This window comes from Macrobrachium nipponense, chromosome 28 (genome assembly GCF_015104395.2).
Source record: "Macrobrachium nipponense isolate FS-2020 chromosome 28, ASM1510439v2, whole genome shotgun sequence".
In the NCBI taxonomy this organism is placed as follows: domain Eukaryota; kingdom Metazoa; phylum Arthropoda; class Malacostraca; order Decapoda; family Palaemonidae; genus Macrobrachium; species Macrobrachium nipponense.
The window spans coordinates 9,618,492-9,638,048 of NC_087217.1; the positions used below are offsets into that span (position 1 = coordinate 9,618,492).

At 39.9% G+C, this 19,557-nt stretch overlaps 3 protein-coding genes across 8 annotated transcripts in view; 1 reads left to right on the forward strand and 2 right to left on the reverse strand.

Annotated features, from left to right (window-relative positions):
• Positions 1-19,557, forward strand: part of LOC135201400 (neurobeachin-like) — a 562,670-nt gene that overhangs the window by 433,442 nt on the left and 109,671 nt on the right. The window lies entirely within an intron of this gene.
• LOC135201399 (protein mab-21-like 2) lies at positions 4,335-6,551 on the reverse strand. The gene has a single exon (XM_064230268.1). The coding sequence runs from the start codon at positions 6,549-6,551 to the stop codon at positions 5,451-5,453; it is 1,101 nt and encodes a 366-aa protein (XP_064086338.1). The 3' UTR covers positions 4,335-5,450.
• Positions 7,275-8,694, reverse strand: LOC135201398 (putative nucleotidyltransferase MAB21L1). The gene has a single exon (XM_064230267.1). The coding sequence runs from the start codon at positions 8,399-8,401 to the stop codon at positions 7,277-7,279; it is 1,125 nt and encodes a 374-aa protein (XP_064086337.1). The 5' UTR covers positions 8,402-8,694; the 3' UTR covers positions 7,275-7,276.

The following is a 19,557-nucleotide window of genomic DNA, read 5'->3' on the forward strand; positions in this document are numbered from 1 at the left end:
GGGGGATATGTCCTTCCCTTTGCGCATTATAGTATTTTCATATTGTTCTACCAGCGGTCACTTGCGCTGACATCCACTGACATCCGAACGGGGGGGGGGGGTGGGTGGGGGTGGGGGGGGGGGGGGGTTTTTTGTTTTCTGAATCTACTGCAGATTAAAACTTGACTCGCGCTCGTTTTTCTCTTATGCTGAGATGAAAGATTTGATTGCATACTGATACACTACAAGCATATCAATATTGTATCAGTCTTATGGTCCGTTTAGGTAGTTCGTCTTCAGATGGATAAATATTGTTGCTGCGATGACACTTTAAGTAGAAATGTTATTTCTCTCTGAACTGTTATTTTGATATATCTCTTTACCGTCGTTATCGTTGAGTGCTGATTCGAACTCTTAAAAATAATTATGAGTGAAAAGGTGACTTGCCATTTATTGTGTAATAATTATGACAGTCGCAGTCTACTTCATCTAACAGTAAGTCACTGACTTTTACAGCGTCACTGATATATTTTTAGCAGTATTGACGAAGTGAAATCTTCATGAGAAGAACTGAATGGCGCTAGACCCACTATTAGATGTAAGTTGTGAGATGCTCTCTCTCTCTCTCTCTCTCTCTCTCTCTCTCTCGCACACACAATGGAGGTTTGTTTACTTGTTGATATTCATATATTCATGAAAAATCGGTAAATAACTTTCTTTGCTGCCCTTTTCCCGAGTTATCTAGAATGTCCCGTCTCCAAAGAGACTTGGCTATAGCTATCTTCGGTGTTAAAAAAAAAAATTTCCCCCCCCCCCCATCGCCTCATTTTTTTTACTTTTATGATATCACCATGATCTCAGAATTTGCCAGAACGTTGGTTTTCTGATTCCAAGGAACTTCGTACAAATCAAAAGTATATAGATATATAGAAAAAAGAAAGTTTCTGTCAAAGCCGAGATCCTCTGGGCTAGAATGACTCTGGGCGTTGCGGTGTTTCCCTGATGGCCTGCGATCGCTGCTCTTATTTGGCTTCTCGTAAATATTCAGGAGATCTTTGTGTCTTTTTTTTTTATTAAAACTGGAATATGCAATTTACCTATCAGTTTTCATAACTTTTTTCTTACTAATCAATAATGTGTAATTCTATTGCTTATCCAGTTAAAAATATGTCCTTATTTCACTTCTATGAGCGCGAATTGTTTTACCAACACCATTTATTCAGGCTTAGAATTATTTCTATAGCGCTGAAATATTTTGAAGCCTGAATGGATGGTGAATGAAAGTCAATAGGTGTTATTTTGCACCAACAGCCCAGATAGTGGCATTAGAATTTTTATTCAGCGATCGTTGGGTGTTACTTCATTGATTTAGTTTATTATTAATACTTTTTGTATTCTATTCACGACTGCGTTATGATTAGGAATATGGTAGGCCTGATGATAGTATGCACTAATTACCATTATAGTTTGATTTCTTGGTTGTAAAGACATGAGATAAAATTGCCTACAGTAGCGTAGCATTCATTATGACTAGAAGCATTATTGTTTATGATGTCGTCGTTATATACCATTTTTACATTATTATTATATGGCATCTTAAAGTTAACTCTATCTTTTTCGTACAACAATATGTTATCATTTCTATTGACATATATTTTATCAAGTATTATAGTGAATATTTTGACTTATATTTATACGCGTTGAAATATTGTCATTGATACCGTTGTAGTGTATTATCTGTACTTCTTTATTAATATGACTTCTTGGAATTAACTTAAACGTTTATTTCGTACATCTTTTAATTACTGTTTGAGTAGGTTTTGATTAAATGTAGCCGAGCGAAGAATATCTGTTATTTATTATTATGCGTCATTATTATTATTATTATTATTAAAAATAGTTTAACCAGACCACTGAGCTGATTAACGGCTCTTATGGGGCTGGAAAAAAATCAGTAATAATAATAATAATAATAATAATAATAATAATAATAATAATACACTCACGTGAGACATCGAAAGTTATACCAAATATAACAGAGTCAGTCTTTAATGGCGAAAGTATGAGTACCATAAAAAGTACCAAAGTTAATTTGTGTGAAATTTTGGGTTATTTGGGTTAATATTAATTGTATGTACTCCAGTGTTCTTGCTAATTGTGCTTCATTTGCAAATTGCGTTCATGATGATTATGATAGAAAGCACCAGACAGATTTTGATGTTTTTGAATATGTTATGCCTCTGTTACCACCGGTAATTATAGTCTGAATGTTAACGCAATGTCTTAATATTATATTGATAGCAATAATAGTATTCTGTAACAGCAGTACCTTCCAAATGATTGACGTTTGCATGTGGGAAAAGAGTCGTTGCATAAAATTTTATAAATATTTTCGTAATAATTTAAAGAATCATGTCATTTAATCGCAAGTCTAATCAGATTGCTTGGAGCAGCTTAAGATTGACGGTGAAACCATACCTTCAATACAGTTTTTGAAAACTGGTCGCTATTGGCAGTCATTTTCGGTGGCTTTTTATTTGTTTATGGTAATTGCGGTTAATAATAACAGATTGATGAAGGTGGCGTTGAGATTGTGACTGAAACATGAGCTACTAATAACAGTCCGTTGAATCCCGGACAGGTGGAAATTGTTGCGTGATACTACGTCAATATCGAGTGTTCAGCAGCAGCTGCTGCGCCCAACTTCTTATTAAATAAATGGAGTCTCTCTCCGGCATGACATCAATGCCATTAGCTTCCAAAAGATGTATTGAGATCAGAGATCGGAAGTTTTAAATGTGTTAGAGATTTTCGTATCAGTATTATATTGTTGTGGTTTTTTCCCAGTTAATAGGTGACGTAACACTGGTAATGTTGTCTGTCTTACTAATGACAGATATGAAAGACGACCACATAATTATAACCGTAATTATATTGCTGAAAGTAAAGCGAGGGTTGATGCCAGAAATTGCTGGAAAGATGAGAGTTTGTGACATAATGAGTCATGGACGTTCAAAAGGGGTCTGTACTGATTCTGATATTTGTTTTTGTGCAGTTTTTGTAAAATTCTTAACTTTATTAACATTAATGTGTTTAAAGCCATCTTTCCGTATGCATGGTTGCCATAAATCAGGATAGTTATTCGCTAAATAATATGACTTAATTCAGTCTTTCCTGCATATATATTTTTCCGTTGTTAGATAATATTTAGTCTTCCGGTTATGCTGCTGAGCCTTATGGCGTCACATTTCTGCAATCGGATTTTTTCTCTTGATTCTTGGTGTTAACGTCATTCAGTGTCATGAAGTTTTTCATATGACTGGTAGAACAACAAATTTTCGTTGTTAAAAATATGATAATACTATATTTAAAGTAAACTTGGATACCTCTCCGCACACATAACTGCACACTAGAAAAAATATGTAGTCCCCTTGGGTATACTGGATGAATGAATACGCTAGTTTTCCAGTGTAATTATTTACAGGATTGTGTTCAGTTCTCCGTATTTTCACTTGGTTTTTATATAGTTTACTGTTGTATGTCCAAATTCCATTATAATTTATTGTTGTATATCCTATTCTAGTTCTGCTTTAATTCACAAACAATAATTTCCTTTTATCAGGTTCATTCTTAAGTGCTCACTCTCTTACTTTTCGGTGCCATATTCACCATGATGTCAATTTCAAAATTAAAATAATTTTTTAGTTTAGTGAAATCAACTCGTTTTGTGATCAGTATATTTTATTATATTACGCTTACGAATTTTCAGTTTCTTGTACCTTTTTCGCCCGCTACTATTTGTCCCTTCTTGTTATGTTTTCATTATTTCCATCTATTACTTCTTCATATTTTGGATATTACACCGTGCTTTGTATATGTTTATAATATTGAATTATATGATTGTTATCACTCATCTTAGGTGTGTATAGCGATGCACCATTTCTGTTTCAGATTATGTCTTTTTAATTCAGCAGAATATTATTTTATATAATATACATAATTTTTCAGTTTAGAATTTGCTTGAAATTATTAAGATTAAATATTCAATTATTTTTCATTCATTATTCTTTTTTTACTCAGTCGTTTTTCTCATTTTAGTAACACGCACAATAAAAGTAATGATGAATGTGGATGAATGAAAGCCCTATGTGACATCTTAGCTTATATTTTGACAAAAAGATATTCTACACAGTTTCACAGACAATAAATAAGACAGTAAGTGACTTAGAACAGACGAGTAGCTGGTAGGTGTATCACCGGTGGACAGTCATTTTATATATTACATTATATATATATATATTTGTATATTATATATATTATGATTGATATATATAATATACTATATATATTATATATATATATATATATATGCATGCTTCTAAATCGTTATTAAGTACATTGGGCGAAAGTATTAAACGACTTTATTCTTGGGAGACTGATCAGTACACACGCACTTACACACCTCGCCTACTACCAGTACTCTTACGCTACATATAATGGAGTTAAAAATGTCAGTAACATTATAACAAAATAGTAATGGGAACATTGTACAAAACAAAACTCGTTAAAAGTTAGAGAGGTGTCTTCTGAAATATTTTATCGTATATCTGCACAAAATTAAGCAATTGTTTTATTGGTAATAAAAGAGTATGCACAATTTTTGAAATAGCATCAGTAATGGTTGTATATATATGTGTACACATGTTTGCATGCATTCTTGGATTGAAAGGGCTTTGGAAATCATTTTAAATATTCGATAGAAGCCGCAAACTTACATTCATCATGAGCTAACAGCTACCTATAGAGCTACAGAACAAAGTGAGTGCGGTAAAAAGTGTTTTTACTTATTGAATAAGTGCAGAGATTTGCTGCTGCTGATGAGGTGCGTTGCTTAGGGCCATGTGGCGCCCAAAACTTTGCTTAGAAACAGATACAACATCATTGACACCTGAAGCTTTTCTCCGGAACTGGAAGCAGGAAATATTCAAGAATGATTGTAACACTACCACAATAGCCTGCAATACAATGATGTTGCTTCCAGAACACTTAACGCACTTGAGGGGAAAAGGTCTTTATGTACTAAGGAAAGATGAATTGACCAGAGTGCTATTTACAGACTTTTACACACAAAACTTAAGTTATCACAGCTGTAATAAAAATCGACACTGTTCGTACGACAGTGCACATAAATAATATATATTTATATCCGAAAACAGTTATTTCGGCAAAACTAGAAGCCACTGGTTCTAAACTTAGGAATTACTTTACATGAAAATACAGCAGTTTGTCAGCACTATAGTTTGGCACAGAATTTACTTACATTATTTACAAATTAGTCGCTCTAGCACCTGCTTGACACCTGTGCTGCCCCACAGCCGATAGCCATCACTTTTCAATTCAGCGCCTATCGCAGGATTATCTTTTTCTTATCGAATGAAGAAGAAAACTCGTGCGCAACATGAATCACTTTCTCACAGCTTTTCCAGACTTTTAGAATTAGTCAGTAGTTCCCTCGTTAATCTCCAGACTTGTTTAGCGGCGGATTCGAGCGCCGGCGGTGATGCCCCCTTGAGGAGATTGATCGTGGGCAAGAAGTAGTGCGGGCACCGGCGGCACTGGAGGCAGGTGATGAGCTGGAGGAATATTCCGACGAGCCTATCGCCCAGCGCCGCCTCGTCCCACTCGGTGTCGCGGGGATGCTTCTCGCACTCGTAAAGCATCAGCGTTTTGACGGCGTACGCTGGCACCGGGTCGCCTGGCAGGTCGAGGTGGCGATCTCGCAGTGTCTTCAGGATGGCGAGGCACCGCTTGCGGGAGGCGCCGTACAGGAGGCGGTTTTCGGCGTCGTTGAATGACAGCACCCAGGCATCGCTCTCCAGGCCGCCACTCGTCGTGCTGCCACCCACGGAACTTTCTTTGCTTAACAGATCGAATCCTTCCGTTTTCACTTCAGCCACTAAACTTGGCGCTGGCCAAGGGACGTGAGGGGAAGGCCAGTGGGCTGCTGATCTCGGCCACACACCTGTACATTTGAATGCCGGAGTGATTTGAACGATGTACCTGTCTCTTATCCTCAATTTGACCTCGCTCGTGTCACCCACCATCCTCACCGTATCTCGATAGGCGCACTTGTCAATCGACTGGGCCACCAACGTGTGGAGCCGAGAGCGCATTTTGCGGGCCGACAGATATCCCGACGCAGTGATGAATTCCACCCATAAGGACATGGAACGCTTCCTGCCGTCGCTCAGCTTCAGCACGGCACTGCCCGGGATGCTGCCGTCGTCCACGAAATTGAACTCTCCCATTTGGTTCAGGTAGAGAATGGCCTCGAACTCCGTCGGGGAGACGACGTTGAGTCCCTCGAAACGGCCATTGACCTCTGTTAGGGAAGAGATGACCCGAGGCTCCTGCACCTCAACTTCCTTCAAAACATCCTGCACGACCTTGACCACCTCCCGAAGCGTCTTCGCGACAGCTGCTCTGCGGGCGGCGACTCTTTCGCTCGAGTATTTGTTTACCTGGTACAACATGCGTGACTGGGCTCCCTGCATATCTGCTGGCACTAACATTTCTCCCTTTTGCCTTTTCTGTTTCCGCCGATTAAGAAGTGGGGAGATGATGGAGGGAGGAGAGTAGGAGAGAGGACAGTCGTTGGGAAAGAGAGAGAGGTCGTTTGTGGTGGTGGTTGTTGTTTGGAAGTGGATTGGTAAACAAGTACAGCGTGTCGGAAAAGCGTGAGTGGAGAATGTGTTGATGGTGGTTGGTGGTGGTGGAGGTGGAGGAGGAGTAGTAGTAGTAGTAGTGGTCAGGGGGGCACGTGCTGGTGGCACCTGCTTGGCACTCGATGCAACGGGGCTTCCTCGCAACCTCGCGTTGCTAATTACTGATGCGTGAGTTGCGCCTGCAGGAGATGCAATGTGGGCGGAGCCTTTTGAACCATGCACCTCCCATTGTCCCGCCCTTCTGTCACGGTGCCGCTTCAGGAGTAGGACAACGGCAGGGAATCCATCTCGTCCGCTGTCAAGAGTCCCTGACCTACCCTGGCATGCCTCGATCGATGGCCCTATGGCTCCTGCCACTGCTGTCACGTGGTGCCTTTTACTTTCAGGTACTAAAACTAACAGGAGACTTGACTTGACATGTCGTGACTTTTATTTTATTTTATTTTTTTACTTTTTTTATCCTCTTACCCGTCACGGAGTTTCGTTTCATTTAGGGACAATTTCTTCCTTGCAGTTTTATTCATTTGGTTGCACGAGGAATATCATCAGCCGTAAAATAAAATGTTGATATATTAACACTGTTGTAGATACTCTGTTCTTGTTAGGAGATCTCTGGTTAAACGCCAGGTTTGGGATGCCCCCTGAGTTAGAGCCTGACGGGGAGTGCCACGGAAGAGGTCCACCTGAGGGAGGAAATAGTGAGGGCACCGACGACACAGAAGGCAGGAAATGAGTTGGAGAAGGATGCCATTAATGCGATCCCCGAGGCTAATAGTGTCCCACTCCCATTCGTGTGGATGTTTTTCACACTCATACAAGACCAATGTTTTTAAAACGTAGGAGCTGACTGGGTTCCCTGCCAGTTCTAAATGTCGATCTCTCAGCGTTTTCAGGATGGAGAGGCACTTCTTTCTGCATCCCTGGGTCAGGAGTCTGTCCTCGGCCTCGCTAAAGACCATGACCCAGGTGTCTCCTTCGGCCGTGATGGCTGCCTCCTGCTTCTCCTTCTCCTTTTCTCTCGCGAGATGAGAGCAGTCTCGGGAAACGAGAGTGAAACCAGACATCTTGACCTCAGCCGCGAGTTCTACCCCAGGCCACGGCAGGGATAATTCGGGCCAGTGGGCAGCCGACCTCGGCCAGATTCCATAGCATTTGAAAGCCAAGACCAGATCGAGGGTATACGTGTCCCTTATCCTGACCCGAACTTCGGAAGTTCCCCCGACCATTCGCAGCTGATCACGATATTGCGACTTCTCTACCGCCTGGGCCACCAGGGTCTGGAAACGGGCGCGCATCTTGCGGGAAGACAGGTAACCCGAAGCTGTGATGAATTCGACCCATAACGACATCGAACGCTTTCGACCGTCACTGAGTTTGAGGACGGCACTGCCTGGCACCGTCCCGTCGTCGACCAGGTTGAATTCGCCCATTTGATTGAGGTAGATGGTGACCTGGTATTCATTTGGGGACATGATGTGTAGCCCTTCCCAACGGCCGCCAGCCTGGGTGAGCGTCGACAGACAGCGCGGTTCCTGAGCCTCGACGTGTTTCATTAAATCGTGGGCCACCTGGACCACCTCTTCCACCCTTTTGGCGACGATAATACGTCTTTTAGCGACCTGTTCATTGTAGTATTGTTCGAGGGCGGCCACAAGTTTCCCCGAAGCGCCTGCCACCCCGTCACTAGGCACCAACATGGTGTTTGTTTGAGAAACTCTTAGTCTTGCGATTTACACTCGCACACAAACACAATATTCTCGTGTTGAGCGGTTTACAAGTCCGCCGAACAGCACAGCGGCATGTAACTTATCCCTCTAGGCTTCACGAGGCGCTGCTTACAACTCCCTCGTACACAGTTAGGATCGAAAACTTGATTTGGGGCTTAAATCTCCGTGAGTAATTACTATATAATATCCATTTAGTTCACTGATAAGTTGGCTCCTCTAAACTACGACTTCGTCTGTTCCCTATCCTTGGGATCTACTGGCTAGGGGTGACGTCAAGCACAGACCAACTCTCCATTGGTCCTCAAGTAGGGGGCGGGGCGGTCGATAATCTGGAAAGAGAAAACCCACTCCCATTGGCTACTCGTATGGTGTGTGGGCGTGTTGAGAAGCCCTCCCGACTCTGGTTGGCTGAGCGGCGCGGCGAGCGCACGAATGCCAAGAGTGATTAGTTGTGAATCGTTGACGAGTTGACAGAAGTTGCGCCTCGCCCCGCCCCCTCGTGAGAAGTTGCCCGTGATCTGCTACGCTCTCTACCTCACACGTAAATTAATAGACTATCGGGTCAAACAAAGGAAGACAAGATCCCCAGTACCTACCTGTGAATTAAATATCACGTTTAGCGAGAAGACTCGGGCTAGCCTGGAGGTAGTTGGTGCTAGCAGTAGTGGTGGCGGCATGAAGACATTACTTAGCCAGGAGGGGACCTTTTAGGAAGGAGAGAGAGATACACCACTCTTTGACCCTTTCAGATGTGCTCACCTGTAAAACACACTCAATTAGACGCCAGGAATTTTACCCCAAAAGTGAAGTGCTGTGTGAAATTCAAGTTTTCGAAGTCACCAGCATCCTTTTAGGCGCCGCAAATTACCGATGAATAAAGCAAAGAAGGAATGTTTTGTTTTCCAACTCGCACAGTTCAATTTTTTGAGTAGCAAATTTTACTCTGTATGGGCAGATATATAATTGCAGTTTAATTTGGGATCCGGTGAAATTTACTTCAGTTTAATGTTGATCACAGCAGATTGAAATTGTTTATCGTTTTCTTTATGCTGGGTTCACTTTTGTCTGCTATAGCAGTTTGACAAGGACATGACGCCTGTTTTTTATATATAATTATTTTCTTCGTGGCAAAGGCTGTATGTTACTGTCTGTAGGTTACTTGGTTTCATTTTTATTATATCCCATGGTTATAACCACCTTTATTGTGATGCCAAGTTATGATCAGCTTTTTATGGTAAATCAGGTAGATCTCATTATGTCGCGAATGCTCAGTGTCATCTTTACTAGCGCTGTTAGCAGTTCCCATATGTAGTAAACGTTCGTTATTGGTTAATAATTACGACAGACGCCCTTGCGGCTGACAGATATAACGTCCTATAACATCAAACTACAATTCTGTGAATAAATTACTTTTGAGACAAGACGAAGGCTAAAACAAGAAGTAATCTTTTGCCGTTACCTCGAGATTTGACGTCGTCTTGATTTCCCGGTATGGTTTTATTTAAGGTCCCTCAGTATAAAAGCACACGTGGAGCTAGAGCAGATTTTTTTATGGTATATATTTACATTCTTGCAGGGAACACGAGTGAAAAAAAAAGATCATATTTGATACCCTAATTAACAGGGCTCTCGTTAAGGCTATGCGGACGGGTTTTTGTATTGGACGCTTGAACGAGACACGGGGACGGATGAAGTTACGAGGGAAATGTGGTGATTTGGCTTTATTAGAATGGCGAACGAGTAAAAACCTTGGAAATGTCTGCAAAATATCTATTTGATAATATGGGGGGTTAATTTTAACAAGTGTATTTACTGTGGTCGCAAAATTGATTTGACTTCGTTAGTGCTCTAAGGCATGTAAAAGTGAGTGAATATGCTGTAGGATATATTCAGTATCGCGGGCATTGGTTTTAACCTTCATGATAATAAAACCTTGTCACCCTGCCAACAGTTGTTCTGCATAAACCCAGCCGAAATTGAAGTCCCAGCAGCCATTTTTTAAAAGCTGACATCCTTCGGCGGGATCGAATTTCCAGTTCCCTTCGGGGTGACATCCGTCTGTATTATTGCACAGACAGACAATTAGGCCGTAAATGAATAGCAGGGAAAAAGTTGCCGGGCTTCATTCCGACGCCTTTGCCATTATGGATGTTTCATTATCAAGTGGTATTACTAATGATTGGTTCGAGGGCGATGCAATTCCCGCCCCATCATTCTGGTGTCGCGATGAAAATGGTTTTTTAATTGGTCCTCTGGGGTTGGATTCTTCGCAAGAATTGGCTGTGTTCTGAAGGCTTGAAGCTGTTTGGGGTTTGTTTCAGTTGATCGATCCCATATGCATAGTATGTGTGAGTGCGTGTATGTAGGCTATGTGTATTTATTGCCAGTTGAAATCATGTGTTTATTTCTTCATTCGGTGACGTTTGTCCTCGGAACTTTGCAAATGCAAAGAAAATGTCGTTTTGACGGTTGAGCTTCTCGTCGCAGAATACTAACTATACTCTGCCACTGATACTCCGACTCGCTGGCTGTGTCCGCTAGCGAATAGACACCGCCAGGAGTTTCCGATTGAAATTAATTAATAATATTCAGTGGGGTTTGCTGTTATTAGCCCTTTTCTACTGTTTTTCACTGTTTCTCACTGACTTACCTCAGTTTTTCTGGTATCGTCCGTTTGAATTCTTAGAAGTTAGCTTTGGATTTACCTAATTACGGACGGAGGCCAATGCGTAATGAATTATTGGTTATTGGTTCTTTGATGCGTTATTTCTATTTATATTTTTAGATGTGATGCGCGTAATCTTGTTATTTCTTTTATGTTGTCCATTGCCAAGAGCATTTGTATATCCTCTAGAGGTAATATTTTTTCTCTTTTCGTTTTGTGCACGTACGGTCATTATAGCTTGTCGTGTATACACGACATTATATTTGTATGCTGTAGTGAGTGGTGGTGTCGTTTATTCCCGTGATTTTGTCAGGATGAATGTACAATTTTTATGCTCAGTGTTTTTGAAATAGTAATGTAGAACTTGCTGAATGCTGGACATTTCTGTAGCCCTCTTCGAACTCCTTTTGCACGACTAAGCATCTGGAAATCTTTTAGTAGAGAGAGAGAGAGAGAGAGAGAGAGAGTCATCAGGTCCTCCCATTGATGACTCTGACGGGAGCTCCTCCCCTCGTCACTTGAGCGTCTTTGAGGCCCTTGACGGCTTAAAGTGGAGTCCCGTAGAGCATCTTTTGGCCGCCCCTTCTCTTTTTTATGCTATGCTTCCACCCTTACGCTTATGGGTCTCCTCTTATTCTTATTATTATCTCCTTTCCTTTTTATCACGGGGATCCTTTCGGAGCAGCCTCGCCAGTTCGTTTTGTCCTTTCCGGACGTTGTGAACATTTAATTTCACATTTTCCTTATATTTATATATTAATAATAGTAGTAGTAGTAGTAGTGTATATGATGATGACTGTCCTAAAGTTGCTTGTGTTTTTGCTGCTATATTTATTACTTTCTATACATCATCATTATTTTTTTTTGTTTTACGGCCTTTATTTGATTTATTTGCACCATATTTTACCGCCTTCCGTTCTCGTTGCCAATTCGAATGGCATCATACAAGTGTAACATTATCCGTGCTTCTGTTAAAGCAAATGCTGTATACTGTATTTCTTGGGCATTGCCAGTGTCTCGGTTGATCTATACACTTTATTTTAAATAATCTTTATTTTAAACTAATCGCTATCGGTCCTTTTACCTGTCAGAGTTAACGTTTTCGTCTATCTTCTAATTATTATTATTATTATTTTTATTTTTCTAATAAGTGGTATCTGTCCTTTTTTTATTTTATTCTTCCTCTTGCTTTTTCCTAATGAGCACCACATTCTTTGGAAGCTTGAATTTCAAGTCAGTGGGCCTTGTGGGCTTGTTTCATAGAAGTAGGTTTCATCGGCTGAATAATAATAATAATAATAATAATATATTGGAAGGAGACCCTCTTTCAAACAAGTCTTATTGAAAGATTTTGCTGCATCAGCTGGATTGAACTTGTAAATAGTCTTCTCTATTTTTCTAATAACAGCTTTCTCTCTCTGCTACTACAACTGGCGAGTATTGCGCCGATATTACTCGTCAGGGGGAGTCAATTTCAGGGATAATGCAGAGAGAAAGCTGTTATTAGAAAAATAGAGAAGACTATTTATAATTTGGATGCAGCTGATGCAGCAATGTCTTTCAATAATAATAATAATAATAATTAAGGTCAACAAAAGCCATTAAATAATGTTAATTATATAACAAACACTCTCACCTTATTTTTCTTCTTTCAGATACTTATATCGTCTTTGTTATAGCTGCCATTATCTGTTTATTTTTACAGTTTAATCGTCTCGGTTTTTTCATATAGACAGATCTAACCTTTATTCCATATTTTGTTGTAAAGTTAACGATATTTTCTCTCTTGGTTGGTACGATAACCCGAATTCATGAAAGTCCTCCTTCGGTTCAGGAAGTTGGTTCATTTTTATCATATCAGAACCAAATTGATGTTTGGAATCTATTGGATACTAAACATAATGATGTCCCCCAGCTACAACTCCTTTCATTCCTTTTACTGTACCTCATTTTATATTCTCTGTCTTCCATCCTGCTCTAACACATATCCTAGCAGTTGATTCGTAGTGCAACTGCGAGGCTTTCCTCCCGTTACACCCTTCAAACATTTCACAGTCCATTTCCATTTCAGTGCTGAATGACCTCGTGGGTCCCAGTGGTTGTCCTTTGGCCTAAAGTCTATATTTCATTTCAATTCTAAACTTGTGTCTATTTCTGCCTGACATGAAATTTCTCTCTCTCTCTCTCTCTCTCTCTCTCTCTCTCTCTCTCTCTCTGTGTGTGTGTGTGTGTAATAATAATAATAAACAATCTTCGTTTTCCGAGGTATTTTGCCTTATTTTTTAAGATCTTTGCAAGTGTGTAATCTGAGGTGTTTCTCCTACTTTTTGTGAAGTTTGTCATATTCCCCAGGAATCCTTAAGGGACCTTTTTGTAATTGGAGATCATCTCTAAGGTTTCTTGACATCTTCGCCACTACATTCGCTATTCATGCTTCACTTAGGCTTCATTTTACCTCATTTGCTGATGATGAATGTAGCCGCTTTTTATTTTTTTATTTTTTTATTTTATTTATTTATTTATTATTTTTTTTTTGTCGTCGCTTGATTTACCTTTTTGTCCTCGCGAAGGTTTTTCGCTTGATTTAACTTTTGCCCTTACAAAGGTTTTTAGCGTTATATCTGATTTCTTTTTTTACTTCACGTTTCCCCTATTTTTGTACTTATGCAGTGGCGATTCTGTCCTTGACAAAATGAATCGTTTTGTTCAAGAATTCCAATAACATCTGTTTTCAGTTCTGCTTGTTTCTTTTTGAGTCTTGGAAACATATGCGGCCAGTATCTGTGATTGGAGCTGACGAATGTTAAGAGATGATATTTAATCTTTGTACTTGATGACTCCTCAGAGTTTTTGCAAATCGATAAGTTCAGTTATGTTTGTAGTAATTCATATTAAAATTAAAAGGTTAAGAACCTGGATAGCTAAAATAGAGCTTGTAGGTGTGTGTGTGTGTGTGCAAGTCACGTGTATGATTATATAAACTTTTCCTAGTCTGTGAATGATTTTTCAGATAAGATCATTTCACACTTAAGTTAATGTTACTTGACTGTAAATTGCAAAGTTGCTTATGCACCTCACGTTTTAGGCTAAGGTATATAGTTTAATTTTTAGACTTTCGTTATAGTGTTTCAGCGTACTTGTATGACGTGCGTGTGTATATATAATATATATATATATATATATATATATCTAATATATATATATATATATATATATGTGTGTATATGTACGTATGTAGTATGTATGTATGTATGTGTATATATGTATGTATATATATATATATATATATATATATATATATATATATCCCACGTCATACAAGAACGCTGAAAACACTATAACGAGTCTAAAAATTAAACCATACATACATATATATATATATATATATATATATATATATATATATATATATATATATATATATATATATATATATACACACACATTCAGCAATTATAGAACATGCACTACATACATACACAAACACACATATATATGCACTATAACTATCTATGTATATATATATATATATATATATATATATAGTGTATGTGTGTTTGTGTATGTATGTATGCATGTTCTATAATTGGTGAAGGTACGAGAAAGCAAAGCAGATTTTCTTTGTTTGCTTATTATTTTTATCATGTATTGCGGCGCCAGAATATATCATTAATCATATACCAGCAGGGAGGTGTTATACGTCCGTAAGAGAATATATTATAACGTTAGTCATCACCAGTAAAAGGGGACACTTCGTGCCCTTTATTTTGCAGTAGTGAGGTCGCTGAGTGCTCTCTCGAATTGGAGATGTAATAACAACGAAGAAATTCCTAAGGTGCAATAGGACCATAGAAAATAAATCTCGGGAAATGGGGCTAAAGTGTTTGGAAACGATGCGTAGGTGGCTCGAAAACTGACTAAACTAAAAAGAACATTTCCCGAAGTCTAAAAGAAATTAGGATTTTGTGGAAAGTCTGAGGAATGTGACGAACTTCATGGGAATCGTAAAAAAAATGTTTTGTGAAAGTTATAAATAACGCTTTAAGTTTTTATGGGATTGTTGCTGCTGCCTGCAAACTCTTATGGCAGATGGGACAATGTTGCGGTGTAATTGCAGTCTCACTTCTTATACAAATATACATTTCACATAAAAGAAAAAATGTTAGTAAGAATGGAGCTAAAGTCGATTTTGATTGGCTAGTGACTGGATTTCTTTTATAACCTCTCTCTCTCTCTCTCTCTCTCTCTCTCTCTCTCTCTCTCTCTCTCTCTCTCTCTCTCTCTCTCTCTCTACGAAAGTTGTTAATGATTAACAAGTAGGTAAGTAGCTCACTGATTGGATTAACGAGGCATATACTGATTTTTCAGGAAAACTTCCTCGTTCAGATAGTAGATCGAACGCTCGTCACTCAGTTTGTGAGCCGAATGCGATATTTCTTGGGCTACGAGACTAGAGAGAGAGAGAGAGAAAAAGCAGTGTTCACCTGATAGGTCAGTTCCCGTTTGATGTAAGAGGAGAGGAGATTCTCGCACGCGGATAATCTGGTCAATTTTCACGGGGTTTCGAGTTTCATGGAGCCGCCGCAGAAGAGGTCCTGCGTCCTATTCATCTCCGGGCTTCACTCCTGCCCTTTTCCTATTAGATCCTTTCTTAACGCTCTCTCTCTCTCTCTCTCTCTCTCTCTCTCTCTCTCTCTCTCTCTCTCATGTGTCGTTAGTCTGTTTCCTTACAGAAAAGCATGATTGTGCGTTTACACAGTTTAACAGGGATAATAAGGCCTTCGTATATCGCCAGTAAATTTAAATATTCGTGAGGTAGTATTTTGAGGTAAACTAATTACTATTGGTATTTAGTAACAACAACCGATCAATTATACTTTGGTTTCTCCAGTTTGATCGCTATTACCTCTCTCTCTCTCTCTCTCTCTCTCTCTCTCTCTCTCTCCTCTCTCTCTCTCTCTCAGAATGGAAATCATAAACAGAGTATCAAATAGTCCTTGACGGTAAGCGAACGCAATTTTTGAAGTGTATTAAAAGCCTTATATACCTTTTAAGATGCCATCGGCCTAGTTAATGTAAAATTTATGGTAAAAATAAATAACCCCTTTACCATGGGGGGGATGGCCATCACGTATGTTAAGAAAACAGATTTTTTAAAAAATGTGATTTGAGCTTATATTTTTGATGGAACATTCCATCCTTCGTTCTGGAAGGATGGAATCAAGTCTCTTTTAGTGGAGGAGTGTCTCCTGACAGTACTTGCGTCTGCTGTTGTCTGGCTGTACTACATTTTCCAAGAATGATTCCAGTGACTCTATTTAAAGGATGATTAAACGTGTATTTTTCGCTACATTAAGCGGGATGTAATGGACTTGAGGGACGGAGCCCTGAGGGAGCATAACAGTGTGTGTGTGTGTGTGTGCGCAGGGGCTTTCCTTTTGATAGGTGGTGGGGGCGGTGGGAGGGGGGGGATGTCGTCGTATAGGAGGGGGGATGTAGGAGGCGGGAGCGGAGGCAGTCTGGTCGATGCCGACTCATCATCCGCCCCCTTCCCAGACCCCCAGCGCGTGGTCCGCCATCTTGGAAGCTCTCCCATTCCATGGCACTCATGACACAGGCGCACTGCGCTGCTCACCTTCTGAGGATGCTTTCGGTGCTTGCCAAGTTGCCCCTTTCAAGATTCGTCTTTAGATTTCTTTCTTGGGGCACTCGAACTTTTCGTTTTGCGTCTTTTATCCATTTTTCCTCTGCGTGCTTTGGATGACTAACAAAGTATGGATTTCGTTACTGCGTCAGTTTAGTATTTGGCTCCCTGGGTGGATGAGCAGTTTGTAGAGAGTCTCCCACAAAAACGATGTCTAGTGGATGTTCATCATTCACCATGAGTTCTGTCGCTATTGCTGAAAGTTGTACTTTGAAATATAGTAGGCCTGCTGACAGGCTATAGTGAGAGGTTCGTCAGTCACATTTTTGACTCGTAGATGTGAGCCACCGATTCTTTTCGATTTTTTAAATTAATTTTTTCCTCGTTGGACGAGTGGGCAACGTGCTTGTCTACCGATCAGTAGTCGCGAGTTTGATTCCCAGCTCTGCCAACGTGGAATCATAGGAATGTATTTCTGGTGATTAGAAATTCATTTTTCGATATAATGTGGTTTGGATCCCACAATAGGCTAAGTCCCGTTGCTAGGTAACCCATTGCTTCCTAGCCACGTAAACATATCTAATCCTTCGGGCCAGCCCTAGGAGAGCTATTAACCAGCTCAGTGGTCTGGTAAAACTAAGAAATACTTTTTTTCTTCTGAATTTAGGATGAATGAACCCACACTGAAGTTATCTTCCAGTATTATATAGTTAGATTCAGTATTTTTCAACGAGCTTGGGAATATATTAATGAAAACAATTGAACCTAAAATAATGTAGCACCTATGATCAACAGTCAGGTTAATTTCTCGTTGGACGAGTGGGTTTCGCGCTCGGCTACCAATCCGGTGGCCCGAAGTTCGATTCTCGGCTCGGCCAACGTGGGATGAGATGAATTTTTTTCTGGTGATAGAAATTCATTTCTTGATATAAGTGGTTCGGATCCCACAATAAGCTGTAGGTCCCGTTGCTAGGTAACCAATTGGTTCCTAGCTACGTAAAAAATATCTAATCCTTCGAGCCAGCTCTAGGAGAGCTGTTAATCAGCTCAGCGGTCTGGTAAAACTTAAGATATGTTAGTATAATAGGTACTACTCTTCCTTTAAGGGCTTCATTGTCTTTGGCCTCAAGTCAGCCTCATGAATCAATAATAATTCTTCATCTGTATAGTTTCTGCATGGATTCATGTTGTGTGTGTGTGTTTTCTATGGAAAAAACATTCAAAGGGGTAGGCCCCTTTCTTGACTTCCCCTCGCTTTCCCTCTAGACCCTCGTTTTTATTGCCTCATCATTTTCCTTTAATAATTCACTTTTGGGTCGGGTACTACCCATCTAAACATCAGAAACGGGGGCGAGTTGGCCACACAACTTCGCGAGTAATTACGCTTAAAAGTCTTAGTTTTATGGGGGACTTATTCTGGCGAATGAATGAAATGAGTAGGTACATTTGGCATAAATACTGGTACTGATGTGGTATTCTTATGGGTCCTAATGAAAGCTTTAGTTCATTAACATCAAGTATAATTTATATGAAAAAGTAAGCTGTTGTTTTGTAGACGTGATCTTCAAAATGATGAATTGCTGACACTGCGAAAGAAATATTGCCTTAATTGAAAAGTCACCGGCATTATGACAGTTTCAGATATTTGAGTAGCTGTGTGTGTGAGAGAGAGAGAGAGAGAGAGAGAGAGAGAGAGAGAGAGAGAGAGAGAGAGAGAGGGGGGGGGGAGTTCACTCTCGGAAAAAAGCAACTGTCTGCGAAGCGCGAGAGAAATGGAAGGAAAAAATCGTTATTCCTCTCGTCTGTTCGCCTGAGCTACTGAATAGATGCGACCCGGTAGATAAATGTAGATATGTCCTTTATGGCCCGACGTTGAAGATGATGAATGCGAGTCACTGGACTGATGGGAGGAGGGAGGAGAGGAGGGGAGAGGAGAAGAGAGGGGAGGAGGGGGGGGAGAGGAAGGGAAGGGGTTTGGAAGCGTTGTTTCAAGGAGAGGTTCATTGTTTGGGGTAAACGGCCTATGGCACAGTCTATGGCTGAAGCTCTTATTCTGAACGCAGGAAACGGTCTCATCTTTATGAAGGCTGAAGAAACTTGGTTTTGTAGTAGTTTGGTTGGTGAGATTTTTATGTACGAGTATTAATTCTTAATTGTGTAACCTCTCTTATTTCATTTTATGAATGTTGGGTTATGGAGGTTTTACTTTTCTTTGTTAGTTTTTCTGTCAAGAATACTATTTTTTGGGTTGAAGACTCTGGGTAGAATTTAATTCCTTATTATCTCGTGCATTTCCTGTAGTTTTTAAATTCCGAAGACGTTTCGATTCTCAATTAAGTTTGAATTCTCAATTAGAGCATCGTAACGTGGTCAAGAGAAAACACCCGAATAATTCTCGTCACTCTTCTCAAATTTCTATTGAAAGTCATCGGATGAGATAACAATCTAATCATTTAGGACCCTAAAAGCTTAAAAGTTCGCCATCTCCTGTCTTGGTACGATTCTTAGTAGCAATAGTTCCTGGTCTCTTAAATTCTAATACCCACTTAAGTTGGATGATCCAAATATACGACCCATTGAAGGCGGGAGATCCAAGTTTAACAAACTTTCCAGTGACATTTTCCTGGAAAGAAAGATATTGTGGAAAGTTCTAAATATCACGGAGGGAGAATGGGCGAGAAAATAGAGAAGAGAATGTTTTTTAAAAATGCCCTGTTTTAAAAACGGTAATAGTAGCATCTGTGAATAAGAGCTTTTGTCCTGTGGATGAGCAGCTCCTGGATGCTGATGATGGGAAGGAAAAATGCAAAAGGTGAT

Coding starts and splice junctions, on each gene's coding strand:
- LOC135201399 (XM_064230268.1), bottom strand. CDS start 6,551: ATGTTAGTGCCAGCAGATATGCAGGGAGCCCAGTCACGCATGTTGTAC.
- LOC135201398 (XM_064230267.1), bottom strand. CDS start 8,401: ATGTTGGTGCCTAGTGACGGGGTGGCAGGCGCTTCGGGGAAACTTGTG.